This window comes from Melitaea cinxia, chromosome 18, assembly GCF_905220565.1.
Source record: "Melitaea cinxia chromosome 18, ilMelCinx1.1, whole genome shotgun sequence".
NCBI classification, from domain to species: Eukaryota; Metazoa; Arthropoda; class Insecta; order Lepidoptera; family Nymphalidae; genus Melitaea; species Melitaea cinxia.
In genome coordinates, this window is record NC_059411.1 from 2,907,368 (window position 1) to 2,924,587 (window position 17,220).

Consider the following 17,220-nt stretch of genomic DNA (forward strand, 5'->3'; position numbering starts at 1 on the left):
ATGCTATAAAGCATCCGAGCAAAATAGTAAAATTAGTGCATTTTAATAGAAGTTTGTTGCTTTCATCGCGATTAGCTTATGGAGTTAAAATACAGTTAAAATGTCATGTTTCTAGAAATTTTGCGTTTGAAACTTTCTTAGAGGAAAAAACTTAGAGAGATACTTGAGACTTGACCACTTGCAAGTGTGGGAACCCTAATCGTTTGTAGAACACTAATATTTGGATGTGGTATTTCTACTTGCGTTGGCTATTTATTTACATAAGGTAAAATTTTATAAGTACCAACATCGGTTTTTAAATACTTACACGTATTATAAGAATATTTCTTTTAATTTAAATGTTTAAAATATTTTTTTTTTTGAAATATAATATATATTTAGAATACAAAGCCAGCCCTGCGGTCACCAACCCGCCTGCCCAGCGTGGTGACTATGGGCAAAGCAAATGAGTTCACGTTATTTTTGGCGTAAACTTGTGGAGGCCTATGTCCAGCAGTGGACTGTACAGGTTGCATGATGATGATGATATTATATATATATATTTGTTTTGTTACTCATCGAAATCAATTTTAATACATTTCACTTCAAATCCGTATTGGAAAACATGATCCTTGCACCAAAAAAAAAAAAAAAAAGTGTGTGTCAGTTCCGACGCATGACTGGAGTTTACTCCTTCAGATCGACTGTCGATCTGAAATTGCCGAAATCGGTTCACCCATTCAAAAGTTCTGAAGTAACATACATTTAAAAAAAAACAGACGAATTGAGAACCTCCTCCTTTTTTGGAAGTCGGTTATAAAGTGCAAGCAATTAAGCAATTTTTAAAATTCATCTCATAAAATACCTACAAATTACACCGTCCTCAACTGTTCCATATTGCTTACTCGAGCCGGATATTATATTCTTGAACTTTAGCAGCACAAACATTGATCGAAATTGCTTTCAGAGAATTATCGTCTGTATAATCCCGTCATATAGAGGTCGATTTTCCATAAATTATTGCGTCGATTTCATGTATAATGCGGTAATAGAGTTATGAACAAGACGGTGCATTAAGATAGCTCGAACGAACTTGTTTTAAATTTGTTACACTATTATCATGTTGATAGAATAAATTGCTAACATTAGTGCCTTCACTTTATGGATATATTTTTTTTTTAATTATAAAATGTAATTTTATGAGAATGTTACATGGCTATAATTTGCGAGTTTTGCTATTTAGTAAGACGTTATTTATGTAGCGAGATTATCATAAGTGAATGTCAAGAGTTTATTAGTAGGTACACATGTATACTGATATTGTAAAGGTGAATAATTTGTTTGTTCGCTCGTTCGTTCATTTGTGTACTTTTTTTTGTATTTTGTCTGTTTGTTTGCTTGTGTAAGCGTACTAGTTTTAGGTACTACTTGTTCAAATTTAAAAATTTGTTGTTTGTTGAAAAGTCAATTTACCGACAAAGGCTGTGTCGAAGGGGTGAGGTAGGCTATATAGATTTAAGGTGGCGAATGCTAGCGCGACCCCATCTCACCCCACCCAGGCGATTTTTTTGGTCAGTAAAAGTCTGACATAGCCTCTCCGGTGCCCCTACGTTGGAGGGGTATCCATGAGGATTTTCCCACTTAAAAAAAGGCTATATAGATTTTAGTACGCTATTTCCTCAAATTAACGCGGATGAAACCGCAGCAGAACTAGTTGATTATATAACGTAATTGCAGTTCGTCGTATTTCTCTTTGCTTTTTCTGTTAATTTGTTAAAATTAGTATGATAGGATAAATCACTTTCAACTATCAAGTGTTCATAGTAATCATAATTAATAATAATTAGAATTTAATACAAACAGATATGTTCTTATATCATTTTTAATGTTTTGCTACTTTTTTGTAAATGTTATTTTTATGGTGTTTTAATTGAAATAAATGTTATTATTGACTTAAAAACTTGGACTTCTTTCTTTTTTCTTTTTTTCCGGCTGAGTTTTTTAATTAATATAAAAAGATTCGTTTCAAATCTTTTATATTTTTTTTACATTTTCGTACTTACAGGTTTATTTTATATATATGTTATAAATAAATAAATAACCTCCTGTGTCGGGGATCCGAAGACACACAATAAATAAACATAAATCTCCAGACCACGACAAACATCATATGGCCAATATCGATCACCAGATCGAACCCGCGACCGTTAGCGCAACAGCCAGTGTTGTAATCGCTGCGCCAATGCGTCGTCAAATCGTATATTAAGCACTTGATTTCAAATTGTTGCTAACATTAATCCCTTAGTTCATCGAGGATGAAATTTTTTTACATTAGTTGAAGTGATCAACTAAGGCATATTTAAGTGAATATTCATGAAGGATCGCGTCAGATAGGGTTCAAAGATTTTGAAGTGAAATTGAATCCAATGTTGTATTGTCGAATACCAATGTCGTATTTATTTACTTGAAAATGAAATTAAAGAACTTCATTTTATATATTTATTTCAAAATGAAAATTACATTTACATTTTATATAATTTTTAGGCTTTCTCACTATCTCCTTTCAAGTAAATTGGTAAAAAACTTCGTAAAATATTATTTAGTAAGTGTAACAACCGCTCTTGAGTAGTGGTGCGTGCGTCATGTACGCGTATAAACATCGACGAGCTTTGGGTTCGATTTTTTTACAAATATTTCTTTCTGATTTAGATGTCTGGCCTTATGCGTCTCCAAGATTCTGAGTTTTTTACTGCCATTTTATATAATTAATTAATTTTTTGTACGTGTTTGTAATAAGCAAAGCATAAAATGAACGCTTCCTTATCTATTTACTATTTAAAGATTTAAAACTGCCTTAAATATTTAAAAATCAATTTGCAGTGAAAAAATAAGTAATTTCTTATGATAATAATTAGAACAGAAAATTTTCATATGAATGATTTTAATAAATTTTCAATTTTTTAAATTAACAATATAAATAATTTAAGAGTCATTCGGTTAAAAACTTTAGATAAGATAAAATATACAGCTATTGTCCGAATATTTTGACACAGTACAGTGTAGCTTAATAATAACAAAAATAAACACGTTAATCCAACTGTAAAAGTGATAGCAACAGGTGTTTACCCCACTCGACTAATTACTTTATTATAAACTAGCTGTGAACTGTTGTACTGCGCGTTAATTTGAGGGTAAAAAATATTCTTATATTATAACCATATATAATATTTTTTAAGTTGAACCAGCAGCTCCTGGTTTTAGCAGGCTTAAACGAACAATCTTTTCAGTTTTATAATATTATAGATATATTTGCTTCGATAAAGCCTGTTTAGTAAAATTATAGTTATAAAGACACTTATTAAATGCATTTGCAAATGTCACGGTCACGGTTGAGTGTATCGCAAATCAATGAATATTTCGAACATTATGAGATATCTGATTGTATATGACAATAATTACTTGATTATTGCAAACACTTAAAAATAACTAATTGAGTCTAGACGTGGGTAAGCTAAGAGTAAGCGATTTTTTACTATTTTCTTAGCGAAAATATACTATAAAGTTTATATCTTTACTTTCAGTAGAGCATAGTTGATATTAACATAAGCTACAGTTAATCAGTTCAATAACTATTAAATATTAGCTGCCTGGATAAACATCGTTCTGTCAAAAGTTTTTGACGACGCGTTGGCGCAGCGATCATAGCACTGACTGTTATGCTGGCGGTCGCGGGTTCGATTCCCGCTCACGACAGACACTTGTATCGACCATATAGATGTTAGTCGCAGTCTCGGCGTTGTGTTTGTGTATAGTGTGTGTTTCCGGACCCCCAACACAGGAGAAAATCCTACTGGGGGATCCGTTGAGTGTGAAGCGTTTAGTAATTCAAGTTTAATTAATTCAAAAAATAATAGTAAAATTAAATAAATGTAACGTTTTCCGAGTGATCGCAATTTTTGTTTTTAATATATATATTTTTTTGCATATTGAAACCTTCCGCGAGCCTTAAGAAACATACAGAAAAATAAATTAGCTGAATTGGTCGAGCCATTCTCGAGTTAAGCGCTTAGCAACATTCATTTTTATTTATATAGATAATAATTTGAAGGGTGAGTAAGTAACAGACCGAGAACCAAGCAACGTTGTTTGTTCAATAGCGCCGCGCATATTTGTAAAGATTATACACAACGTAGGTGGAAAGCGTTTATGTCCGTATTATTGTATTTTTAAATTAGTATTAAAGTAATTTTATCTAAGATTATATATATATTTATGTTAACTTATATAAGTTAAAAGATATAAGCAAGTTTCGAAAGAATTAATCTTAGGCTGCTAATAACGAATCATGTAGAATAGGAATTTTAAAACGTTGTGACACCGGAAATTAAAATAGCAGTGATACGAAAATAAAGAAGTTTTTTTAGTGCAATAAGTAAAACTATGTCTAATAAAACTTACAACGACCTACTCTGTGATACATCTGAGTTAATAGTCGAAGCGACGCAAGCAGATGAAGCTGTTTTTGAAGCGGGAAGCGCTGAAAGATCAACGCTTCAACCACTATTATCAGAATTGCGTATAAGATACACAGTATTGTTATCAAGACTTGATGCTGTGTACGATCAACTGTTGCAGCCACAAAAGCGCTTGATTGTAAAGAGGTTGCTTGAAGCTTGCTTGGGAAGACTTTTGGAAATAAAACACGATTTGGTAGAGCTTCATCTTTCTGATTTTACATATGACGATGACGAGGTAAAAAAATTTAAAAAATGGATCACCATAGCAACATATTTATACTAGTTGTGCCCCGCGGTTGTACCCGCGTTATATAGTATGTAGCCTTACTCGGGAAATGACTAGCCAACACAAAAATAACTGTTCAATTCAAACCAGAGGTTCCCGAAATAACCAGTTTGTACAAATAAAATTTTCAGCTTTATTATATTATTACACTACAATAACAAATAATATATACAAACATTTTGAATTCCTATTTTTTGTCAAAAAATTTAAATGCTAATATAAATACTGTTTATTTATCCAATCCAGTTAAAATGTATTATTTTAAGCTTTTTGTGGGTGAGGTGTGATATGTTTCATTTTTTGTTTTCAAATAAGTATCAGCAATTCCTTAATTCATTGCTATTTTTTTTTTGCTGACCTACGTACTTTAATATTTTTGTCAAAATTAAAGATGAAGTTTGTCTTTATACAAATCAATACTATATTATATTTAATTAATAATATTTAAAGTGAATTTACTACTGATTCATAATATTTTAGATCCCGCATAAAGGGATCGGTAAGAAATACCGCGTATATAAGAGTAACTACTCTTTTTAAAGACTGTGTGTGTTTATATTACTTATAATTACAGAGTCTAAAAAAATTAGCAGTAACTCCACAAGAAGCAGAACCTTGCATCCCACAATATTTTGTAAGAGAAAGAGAAGAGGAAATAGAGAAAAGGAAAATTTTTATAACTGATACATTGAGGAAACTTGGTTATGAGACTCCAAAACCAAAGCCCTTAGTGCTCACTGAGCAGCAAGCTGTCACTATCATACAAAGTCACGAAAGGGCAAGACAAGGAAGACTAAGGTTTGATTTGACATAAACCAAAAGTATTCTCGGTTTGAATTTCGATTCGTAAGGTTCTCTGATTTTTATGAGACTGTCATAAGCAAGCTGCTGAAAATTTTTACCCAAACTTTTGTATATAAAATAAATGTATATCTCATGCTCATATGTGTTTTTTGAAATTTAATGCCAAACATTTTTAATTTTTTGCAACCTCCGTATTTATTCGAAAATGCCGTTGAACTCGAATTGTTTATTATTTTTAAACAGATACAAATCGTTTTATAAAATAATATTTTCAGAGGACAGTTTATGAAAGAAATACGTCTTTTGAAAGAGAAAGGTCGTGATCAAAAAGGTGAGATGTCAGCATCAGCGGCTACTGCTATTCAAAGGGTTTGGAGAGGCTTTGTCGCAAGACGCGACACTCGGAAAAGAAAAAAACAGGAACAGCTTTTGATTGGAATGGTGTTACCGCCATACTCCGAGTCAAAAGCGATAGCAAGATCTGAAGAGGTAAATTAAAGAAAAAAAATTTGCATATAATACTTCAATGCTTTTAAAGCGTGTAATCAAATTAAATGAATAACGTATTTAAATATTCATTTAAAACTAAGAATCCAACTTTCACCTTCTTATCTTCCGTTTAACTGTCTTGTATTTGTTTTTTTACTGATTTCTACTGTATGAACAATATTTAATGCTATAAGCTTTTATGCTAAACATGAAAGTAAATGTTTTAATAATAGATAAAAGATATTCGACGCAATCTTCAAAAAGAACGAGATAGTGAATTTCAAGAGGCTTTAGTCAAAATTGAAGAACAACTGAGGGCCCAAAATGAAACCAAGATAAATGAGCGAATTGGCGATGAATTGAGAAGATGGATATCAGAATACTATGAAAGAACAGGGAAGTTGCCAGAGTTTCCTACAGAGGAAGCTGGTGGCAGTAGAGCAATGTATAGTCGACAAGGTAACATATATTTTTATTTATAATATATTATCATTTGCTATATATAGAGATCGAGATATCGTAGGTACAAATTAATCATTAAAAATATATTAATAGCTCACCCCGCAAACGTTGTTTTGACATACAAATGTCTATAAACCCCTCCCCCCTATTCCTTGGGGGTATGGAAAATAGATGGTGGTCGTTTTTCAGACCTACCCAATATCCACACAAAATTTCATAAAAATCGGTCCAGCCGTTTCGGAGGAGTATCGTAACTAACATTGTGACACGAGAATTTTATACATAAAAAGATTTATATTATAAGTGTAGTAATAATGGTACTACACTAAATATCAAATCTATATGATATCAAATTACAAATTAAAAGTGTTTAATACTTTTAGTATTAAGTTTTATCGATATAGATATATAAAGACGTCTCAACTATGTTTGATCTAGACTTCAACTAGAACTCACCAATACTATTAAAATGTTTTATATATTACATTGTTATATTACAACATTTCTCTTTTAACTCGTTTATATATACTATTCCAAAGTAATGATCGATCCAAAAATAATCCTAAATATTTAATACAATCGACTTTCTGAAATATGGTGCAAAATAAGAGTTCTTTGTGTGTTTTTGGAAAAGTGTATGTTATAAAAGTGTGTATCTTTAGGAACTGGCGTCGACAGTAATCTTAGCAAATCGTCACCAGTATCTTCGAAAGATTCTAAAAAAAGCAAAGAAAGTAAAGATAAAAAGAATAATAAGTTCGAGGAAAACAAGAATAAGTATGAAATAGACGACTTGAAGAATTTCAACTGCAGATCGTCTTCTTTTCTTCAAGATATGGTTAATGCCAATGAAGAGTAAGTTATAAATTATCATTCAATATTTATAGTAAACTGACTAATCTTACCGATATTGTCCTGTCGTGTAAATTTTTGCAAGCACGATGTAATATAATAATCTTTATGATGTCTGAAGTTTTTATATTTTTTTAAATTTTTATTATTTAAGATCTTTCTATAAAGTATATATAACTTTAAAAAATAGCAAAATCGATCTAGTCGTTCTTCATTTAGCGCTTAGTATTTAAAAAATGCTATGTCATTTTATACTTTACAGATATGAAGATATTTGGAAATTTAAAGATGATGAGGCAAAACATGAGAAATATGATAAAGATATGATAGAAAGAGAAAAAATTGTAAAAATCGAGCAAGAAATACGAAATATTGTGGATGAATTGATGAGAAGTGAGTTGGAACTCTTGCAAGCAGCGTTCGACAGAGACAGAGCTCATAAGGGCAAAAAGTCTAAAAAACCACAAAAAAAAGTAGTTATTTTTTACTTATTCAATTTAGAAACTTATTTAAGAAAAATTGTTAATTCATTATTATTTTTAAGGTACGAAGAGGCGGCAAAAAAAGTAAAAAGAAAAAGGAAAAAGATTTAACACCCGATAGAACAACTGAATCTTTATTTGAGGAATTAGTGACGAACGGCATCATACGTCCTTATCCTTTTGTCAAAATAGACGATTTTATAGGAGAAAAAAGCTATGTAGGGTCTGAAATGCGAAACCAAGGTCAGGAACCATTGCCGTGTCTCGGTGATATCCGGCAATTGGTTAAAGAATATTGCATACTTCCATTAGGATCTGAAACTGTGAGAGCGAATTCTCCCCTTGTTCGTTCTGTACTTCTCTCAGGTTTATACCTTTTTTTATTGTAAATAAAGTCCCTAAGTATATATTTTTATCACGTGGACTTAAAAAAAAATCATTTTGGTACTGTTAAGGTATGTTGTTGCTTCTAGGTCCTTCTGGAAGTGGCAAAAAAATGTTAGTTCACGCGATTTGCAGTGAAACAGGCGCCATGCTTTTTGATCTAACTCCTGCAAATATAGTAGGAAAATATCCTGGAAAGTCGGGACTCATCATGTTAATACATCTCGTTATGAAAGTATCGAGACTTCTTCAACCATCGGTGATTTGGATGGATGAAGCTGAGAAACCATTTGTTAAGAAAGTTCCAAAGACTGATAAGACTGATCCTAAAAGACTTAAGAAGGATTTAGTTAAAATTATAAAAGGTAGCATATTTAAAAAAAAAGGATTAACTTCAAATCCTGAAGCATGTCTAATATAAATTAAACCTGTTTCTAAATTGTTTTGAGTTATTGATTCCTATACTCTTTATTATATCTAAGTAGAAATATTGGGACAAATTTTATATTGTCTTTACACTGTTTCAGGAATTTTCCCAGAAGATCGAGTCCTATTTGTAGGTACCAGCAGAACTCCTTGGGATGCCGAACAAAAACTTCTGTTCCAATGTTATTCAAAAGTAATACAAATACCAAGAGCAGACTATGGAAGCATATCGCTTATGTGGCGTACAAAACTCCATAAGGCTGGTGCTCTATCACCGAGATTAGAAGTTTCATGTTTATCAAGAGTTTGCGACTCTTATACTATAGGTACATATGTAATTATTAACAAACAACGATTTTATTGACAGAACTGTTACAAATTTTCACTAAGAGGAAATAAAAACAATAATTAATTAATAATAGTTACTGAAATAAATAATTAGAAATAATAATAATAATGTAATCTTACTAATTATTTCTTCGATTTTTAAAGTGAAACTTTTATTCTATTGCCCAAAAAAATTTCATTCATCTATTGCATGTCGCACCGTTTCGCGTTATAGCAGCCGAGGCTAACATGGCGACGCTCATTGCTCGCATCGGCTGACTGTGTAGCATTTATATTTTCACTTATTTGTGCAACTATTCCGCGGTATTTGTGTGTTTTGATCTGTGTATTAGTGTCAATGTTTCTATTAACAAAGTTCCACTTGCATCGTGGTTTCATAAAATCACACAATTCTTTTTATTATTTTTCATTTTACTCAAAGTCAAATCACACTGCTCTGCTTAAATAACTCTTTTCCTAACATAAGTCATAAACGGAACCAAAATCAACCAAAACACTTTGTTCACAATTTTACATTGAGTATCTATAGTTTTGCCTTATATGGCTTGTTGATTTTTAGGGACCTTACATTTAGCATTGCATTCAGTACTAACAACCAAGAGAAGGCTCCAGTTACGCGTACGAGCTTTGACTGCTCAAGAAATTGCTGTACAACTCAGTTCACTCGAACCTGTATATGCTGAGCAGGTGAATATTTTACCAGTTTACGTCTTAAGATTAAAAGTAGCATTTAGCATGGTTGTTTACGAAACTATAAGACTTAGTGATTATTGGCATAAATTTTATTAAAGGATGCAGCAGCTGAATCGTGGTGGCTAAAGACTCCGATGGAAAGGAAGCGCCAAAGACATTTGCAAAGAGTTTTAGAATTAGAGCAAGAAAATGAAGAAAGAGCTGCAGCTGGAAAATAAAAATTGAAGGCGTTTTGAGTCATAACTTACTTGCTTTTTAGTAAGATTTGAGTGTTAGAGTTGCAATATATAATTGCAAAAATCTTATATTTCTTTTGAAATAACATTTCAGACAAAGTTTCAGGTAGTACGTTAAACGAAAATGTATGTAATGTAGATTTAAAGTCATAGAGACACTATATAATAATATGTACGACGCATTCCTGGTGTAACAAATAGTATTTTTAGATTTTTTTATGCCTTTTATGTAATCAATTGTATCAAATGAATAAAATTTACAACGTTACTCGTTGTAAAAATTTTTAGCTCATATTTTTTCGATTTTAGAATACGGTAAAATTTTACTCGTTAGCTATTAAATAATAATAATAATAAATATCTTATAAGATTCATACACAGTCGTCTGTCCCTGTGGTAAGCAACCTAATGCTCGTGTTATAGGTAACCGCCGGCTGGAAATAAATTTACTAAATAGAATCGAACCTACAATTCGCGGAGCAGAAAGCAGGGCTACAAACTGCGCCAACGGGCTAGTCAAATGTAAAATATACATAAATACATAATAAATACTAAGTAGACTACAACTCTATTACGCTTAAATATTTACGGATAGTATATTTATTATTTTGCAAAGTTTGTCACGAGAATACTGTTTGTTCATATTAAATTTCATTTAAAAGTGGACCGTGTCACAAAGGAAAGTTTTGCGGTTTAAAAGTTTATCAAAGGCAAACGTTCAGACAGCTACGATGTTGTAGAAGTAGGGCATGTGTTTTATATTAATTAACATTTGTGTGACATAAGAGAAGTCGAAGTTTTACAATTTGAATGGCTGTGAGCTTTCTGTTTGTGCTACGTTAAATTCTTTCATCATTACAGCCTATACAGTCCACTGCTGGACATAGGCCTCCACAAGTTTACGCCAAAAATAGCGTGAACTCATGTGTGTTGCCCATAGTCACCACGCTGGGCAGGCGGGTTGGTGACCGCAGTACTGGCTTTGTCGCACCGAAGACGCTGCTGCCCGTCTTCGGCCTGTGTATTTCAAAGCCAGCAGTTGGATGGTTATCCCGCCACCGGTCGGCTTCTTAAGTGGCTTTTTTAATAATAATTAATTACTAAAAATTGTTATAAATAATAATAAAAGCGATAATGCACCGCGAAAGTCCAAAACAAACAGTTGAATAACAATTTTTTCCTACATAAAGTTTCACAAACAAAATCTTTCCTTGAAAATTCCTTACCCTTACTGTTCCGTTTTACGTGTTTTCGTAAAAGTTTTCGCAAGGATATTTTCCTTATTTCACTCCTTTAAGGAGCTTAAAGAACGCTCAGTTTTAAGCTAACCGTATGTTGACATATAGCCAAAAATTTACCATAGCCAAAAATTTACCACAATCTTCACATAACTATCTGCACCACACGTGTCTGCTTTAGATGCGCTTTCATATGGCCAACTTCACTAGATATAATGACGTTTTATACAAACCGGTATTTTTTGTAAGTTATCATCCGCTTAGCCTAAGCGAGTTAAAGAACGCCGCAAAACCTTTTGCGAAAGTTACATTTATGAAAAAAAAAACTCAAAAGCAAAAGAGGTGCACTAAGAGGACCGAGAACCACCTGATAATTCTCACGGATATTTTTAAGGATGAGTGAAATTAAAACAGGATCCGATTTCAACATTTCCGCAAATAGAGTCCTTATTTATATAGCGACAAAATTCAAATTCGTGTGTAAGTTTCTTGCAATCAACATCAATGCATGTGACTTGTGGAAATCCCCCTAAAATTTTTCATGACACCGCAGCTTAGTTGGGTATTTTCGCTTTAATAGTATTTTTTGTTTTTATATAAGTTTTTAACGAATTTTGAAGTTTTCTTTTCATGTCTAATAATACATTTTATAATTTTTATTACGCTTTATTTATAATCACCTCCCATACAGTGGTGTAGTGGTGCGAGTCGCCTAAAACACCGACGGTTTGCGGGTTCGATTCCCGCTCGGGATGGATATTTGTATTTGTACAAATATTTCTTTCCGGTTTGGATGTCTGTCTTAGTGGATCTCCCCACCGTGCCTAAGTTAAGCCGTGGGTCCCGGTTGTAATCATAAGTACGTTCGTACGCGATCGTTACTCATTGTAGAGAACATATCCGCCAACACGCTCTGGAGCATCATGGTGGATTAAGCTCGATCCTTCCCCTACATAGAGAAATAGGCCTATACCCAGCTGTGGAATATTGCAAGCTGAATGCAATGCCATATTTAATTATTTATGTTAAGCAGCGTAAAACATTTAACAAAAAGGTCTTTTTATAGTACCAACCGCAGAATTTCAATAAATGGTAGTTAGGTAAAGGGTTTACTTAAAGCATATTTTTCAATAGATGCAAGTACATTTATATCGCTCGCTCGCTTCAGCCTGTAACATCCCACTACTGGGCATAGGCCTCTTTCCCCATGTAGGAGAAGGATCAGAGCTTAATCCAGCACGCGGATCCAATGCGAGTTGGTGGATATACTCCCTACTATGAGTAACGATCGCTATCAGGTGTACATGATAACAACCGGAACCGACGGCTTAACGTGCTCTCCGAGGCACGGTGGGGAGACCCACTAGGACTGCACAAACACCCAGACCACGGCAAACACCTGTATAGCCAATACAAATGTTTGTCATGTGCGGGGATCGAACCCGCAACCACCAGCGCAACAAGTACAATCCATGGCTGTGACCGCTGCGCCCAACGAACCGTAGCTACATTTATATCTATAATATAAAAATGAGTCGCTGAATTTGTTGCTAAGCGCAAAACTCGAGAACGGTCGGACCGATTTCGCTAATTCTTTTTTTAAAATATTCCTTGAAGTACGAGGATGGTTCTTACGGAGAGAAAAATTCTAAAGAAAAAAAAATTTTAAATTTCCTGAAAAAGTCTAAAAACAACACTTTTCTATACTCCCATACAAAAGATTTGTGATAATACTTAAAAGTCAATTTGAACTTTAATACAATACGATAAAGTTTGTGTTAGGCGATACGAAGTTCGCCGGGTTAGCTAGTATTAAAATAAAATATCATTTGCTAATAGTAGGCTAAGTATATAATATGTTGTATTGTGTCCATTGACTATGTTTCGATTAATATTTGTTAATGACAGTACCCGAAAACGGGCAGCAGTGTCTTCAATGCGATGAAACCAGCTCTGCGGTCCAACCCGCCTGCCCAGCGTGGTGACTATGGGCAACACACACGAGCTCACGCCATTTTTGGCACGGGCTTGTGGAGGCCTATATTCAGCAGTGGACTGCGATAGGCCGAAGTGAATGAAAGTACTGGTGTCATTCATACTAATATTATAAAGCTGAAAGGTTTATTTAAACTCGGTTATCTTAGGAGTTACTGGTTAGAATTGAAATATAATTTTTGTGTTGGATAGTCCAATTAGCGAGGAAGGCTATAGGCTCTTTTTCAAATCAATGCGTGTGAAACCGCGGGGAACAGCTAGTATATAATATATTGTACATACTGAAGCAAAATTGGAACTGAAATCAGTAAACGTTTACATAATATGCATTAGAGTTTGAAAACAAAACAAAAAAAATCTATAAACACTCTTTGACTTGATAAAATAATTCAAATGGCAGAACATTAAAAAATATAAATAATCCAGTACATTTTTTTCTGAGTTTTTATCAGAGTTAATAGAGAAAGTAACTGCACAAACAACAAAGGCAGCTGTTAATATCGGAACCCATAGTGGGCCGGAGCGACAAAAAACTAGGAAAAGCAAGGCAAATCAGGAAGAATAAAAAGGCGTTTCTTTTAAACACGGAACTGAAAATAAAATAAAAGTAGTATATAATAGATTACAAATAGGTACAACATAAGAATAGAAGATTTTTAACCTTAAAATACATAATATATATTATGCAGCTGCATATAAATAAATAAATAATAAATGCGAGTGGAACCGCGGGGTATGAAGTGCTGTGACATATTTTTTCTCCTATCAGTTAATCATAGAATTAATCACTACCCACAAATAAACAAACGCAGTTCTTAAGCTATTACATTATTTTTATAAGAACATAATAATTTTAGTGGCATTGTTTCGTAGAATAGAAAATAAAAGAAAATTAATAAAACTAGTTTTAATTAATAAATACCATATTATTATGTATTTGTTAAAATTAATAATTTTTCGATCCAAATTTTTTTTTTTTAATTATAGTCACTGGCTATTGAACATTTTTTTTTTTTGTACAAAGACCTCACATTCTTAAACTTTGACGCATGAAACGTTCTCATTCATCAAGCGTCAATAGCTTAGCTATTAGTTATTCTAACATTAATTAAGTCAGCATATAAATAAAAATAACAAATTTGAAAAAAATTTGAAAAAAAATCATTCCAAATGGCTCAATAGCTCAAAAGAGAATTTCTGATTTTCAGTAGTAACAATGTTGGCTAAGTAGAGGGATCCCTCAAATTGTTTGTCTCCTCCAGGTTCCATATAATACATTGTTTTCCATTGTTCTTTGCTGCTGAGCTCCAAATGTACCACCGATACATTTTGTATTTGAAAACTTAGTGCCAGCATTTTTACTTTTTATATTTTTATTTTGATGCCGTTTCTACTATTATTTTACATCTAAGTTTTCACCAGTAAACATTCACAAAGGGGAACACTACTCTTTAACTAAAGGCAAAGAATCTGCACCGTGTTACTCTTTGTGAATAAACTGTGAATTTCCTACTTTCGTGGCGTTTTTTCCCATCCCTTTGATTCAATTGTAAAGGAATTCTATAAATAACTTAGTCTTTCTTAAGATAAACGTACAAAGCTTTTGAAAGTGGTACGCTGTATTGCAGTAAATTATAAATTTTGAATAAATAAAAATACAATATTAATTTGCAGAAAAAAATGTGAACATAATTTTCTAACGCTAAATAGTATAATGAAAAGAAGGTAAAATAAAAATTTCAGTTGTATATTGAAATGAGCAAATTTTCAAAAATACTTGAACCATATTTTTTGCATAAAATAGTGCATAAAATAAACCGTTAATTTAAAATGTTTACTAGTTTTAAAATATTTCGGTACTTTTTTTATACGCATAGATTGGCAAACAGGCGTACGGGCCACCTGATTGTAAGCGATTATTGACGCCTGCAAAACCAGAACCATTGCAAGCGCAATGCCAACCCTTTTTTTGGTATTGCAGAGGATGCAATACCGACCAAAACACCTGCGGGGGCCTTCAGCCGCATTAATTGGAGGGTCCCGGATCTGCAGGCAACAGGATCCGTCCAGCGACAGGCTGGCCTCGGCGAAAAGACTTTTCCTCCATGGGGACTGTCCGGCTCACCTCTGAACAATCCCGACGACGCCATATCTAGCAGGGCCGGGTTCCCATCCCGGCCCAACATGGGCACAGGGGCGTTACTGAAGGCGCACTAAGTAGCGCATCCACGCACGCACCCCCGTTCGTCGCCTGCGGATGGAGGCCTCGTCGGCGGCCTCCTCTAACATCCACTCGTCATTCTTCTTCTGGGACATTGCTGTCTCGCAGAAGGAGACCATCGTCTTCCAGGACTCGTCGTCGCCAAGCATCGCGGTGATAAAAGCGCAATGCCAACCCTACCTCATACTTTCCCAGGAGCTCTGATCACCTTATTCATAAACACTCAAAATTACTAGAGAGCAAGTAGTATTTAGCTGTGATCTTTTGTAAGGTTGAGATACTTTCCCAAACGGGTTACTCCAGATTTTGTGCCCTACATCTAACAATCAAGTTAGGACACAAGTACCAAAACTATACAGTAAATAAGAAACGCCTAATTTATAATATTAATTAACATTTATATCACACGAGTGACGCACATACAGCTATTGGTTGGTATAATTAATTTGTTTTAACCACTTGGACAGATGTCAGTCGCGCTCCGTGTGGAAGTAAAGACCCGGTAACCGCAGATCATCGTGCACATATGAAGTTAAACATTGCAATATTTCAGAAGAATATTAAAGAGTAACTGAGGTGGGGCAGCAGAAAATATTCTGCTCAAAATCCAATAGATAGCAATAAGTCTTAAAAGTTTATTTCCTACTTTTTCTCATCTTGAAACATCACCAACCACGCACCACATACGCACACGCGTACACGCGCACATGCGCATACGCGTGTCGGATAATAAAAGGAAGAAGGTATACTTTTCGGCTTGAAGGTATATTTCTCTTTCTCATCGTCTCAGAGTACTCACTCAGTCTACTGTGGGCATAAGTGGGTAATGTTGACACAAGTAAACACAATTAATGATATCACCAAATTATTATAACACAGGAATCAGTTAACAGAAAGGTAACGCAGTACGGAAGGCGGGTAGTTATTAGCTAAGGGGGCGAAGACTAACTTCTTAGCATTCGATGGATTCACGGTTCACCGTGCGGGTACCGAGTCCATCGTGTGGCAGAGGGAGTAACTCAGAGCAGTGCCTAGGACTTGCGACCCAGGTGTAGGTTTAAGGAGATCTCCTTTGAGATGCGCATCAACGCTCACTTTCACTGCTCGAGTTATCCGCCATAATATGTAACAATTAATTCGTATGCACAAATTAATTATCGAATGAGTCTAGGTTAAGCTACTAGCAGGATACAACAAATGTATCGTGCCAAGCCAGAGCCAAGACTGCCTTAGCCGAGGTGACACCGTTCGTTTTATACATGTCAGAACAATTCGAGTAATATAATAACTGAGGGTAGGTGACTATCGAACGATATGCTAGGTGGCGCGTCGATCACCCCACTACTCTAACAGCTAATAATTGACAACTAACATTATCTGAATACACCCAAGTCAAACACTTGACGTTCCGTATTCATACTCTGCGACACGCGCATATGCGCACACACGCACACGCGCATATTCGCACACACGCACACGCGCACACACACGCACACGCAACACACACGCACACGCAACACACACGCACACGCACATACGCAAACAAACCTATATTTTATAATAATACACATGATAGGGACAATATTATATTACTGTGATTGTTTTCCTTTTTTTGTATTGTTTTAATCAATTTTGTACAAATCTTTATATAAAGTATAAAACATTTCATAATTAATTCTTGTAGTACTTAGTAACTGTATAAGGGAAGAGCGGGGCCTTCCACTACAGGTAATATGTATAAAAATTTACTACTTTAAAGCAATAAATTAGTTTTATCATATTTTAATTCTTGTATTTAGTTAAATTAA

At 34.0% G+C, this 17,220-nt stretch overlaps 1 protein-coding gene across 1 annotated transcript; it reads left to right on the forward strand.

Annotated features, from left to right (window-relative positions):
• The first annotated feature begins 4,419 nt into the window (after window positions 1-4,419).
• LOC123662447 (dynein regulatory complex protein 11) lies at window positions 4,420-9,940 on the forward strand. The gene is made up of 11 exons (XM_045597289.1): window positions 4,420-4,731; window positions 5,357-5,580; window positions 5,862-6,075; window positions 6,309-6,534; window positions 7,200-7,392; window positions 7,652-7,862; window positions 7,934-8,237; window positions 8,345-8,620; window positions 8,783-9,007; window positions 9,589-9,716; window positions 9,821-9,940. Exons 1-11 carry the CDS (start codon window positions 4,420-4,422, stop codon window positions 9,938-9,940), a joined length of 2,433 nt encoding a protein of 810 aa, XP_045453245.1.
• The last annotated feature ends 7,280 nt before the right edge of the window (window positions 9,941-17,220 follow it).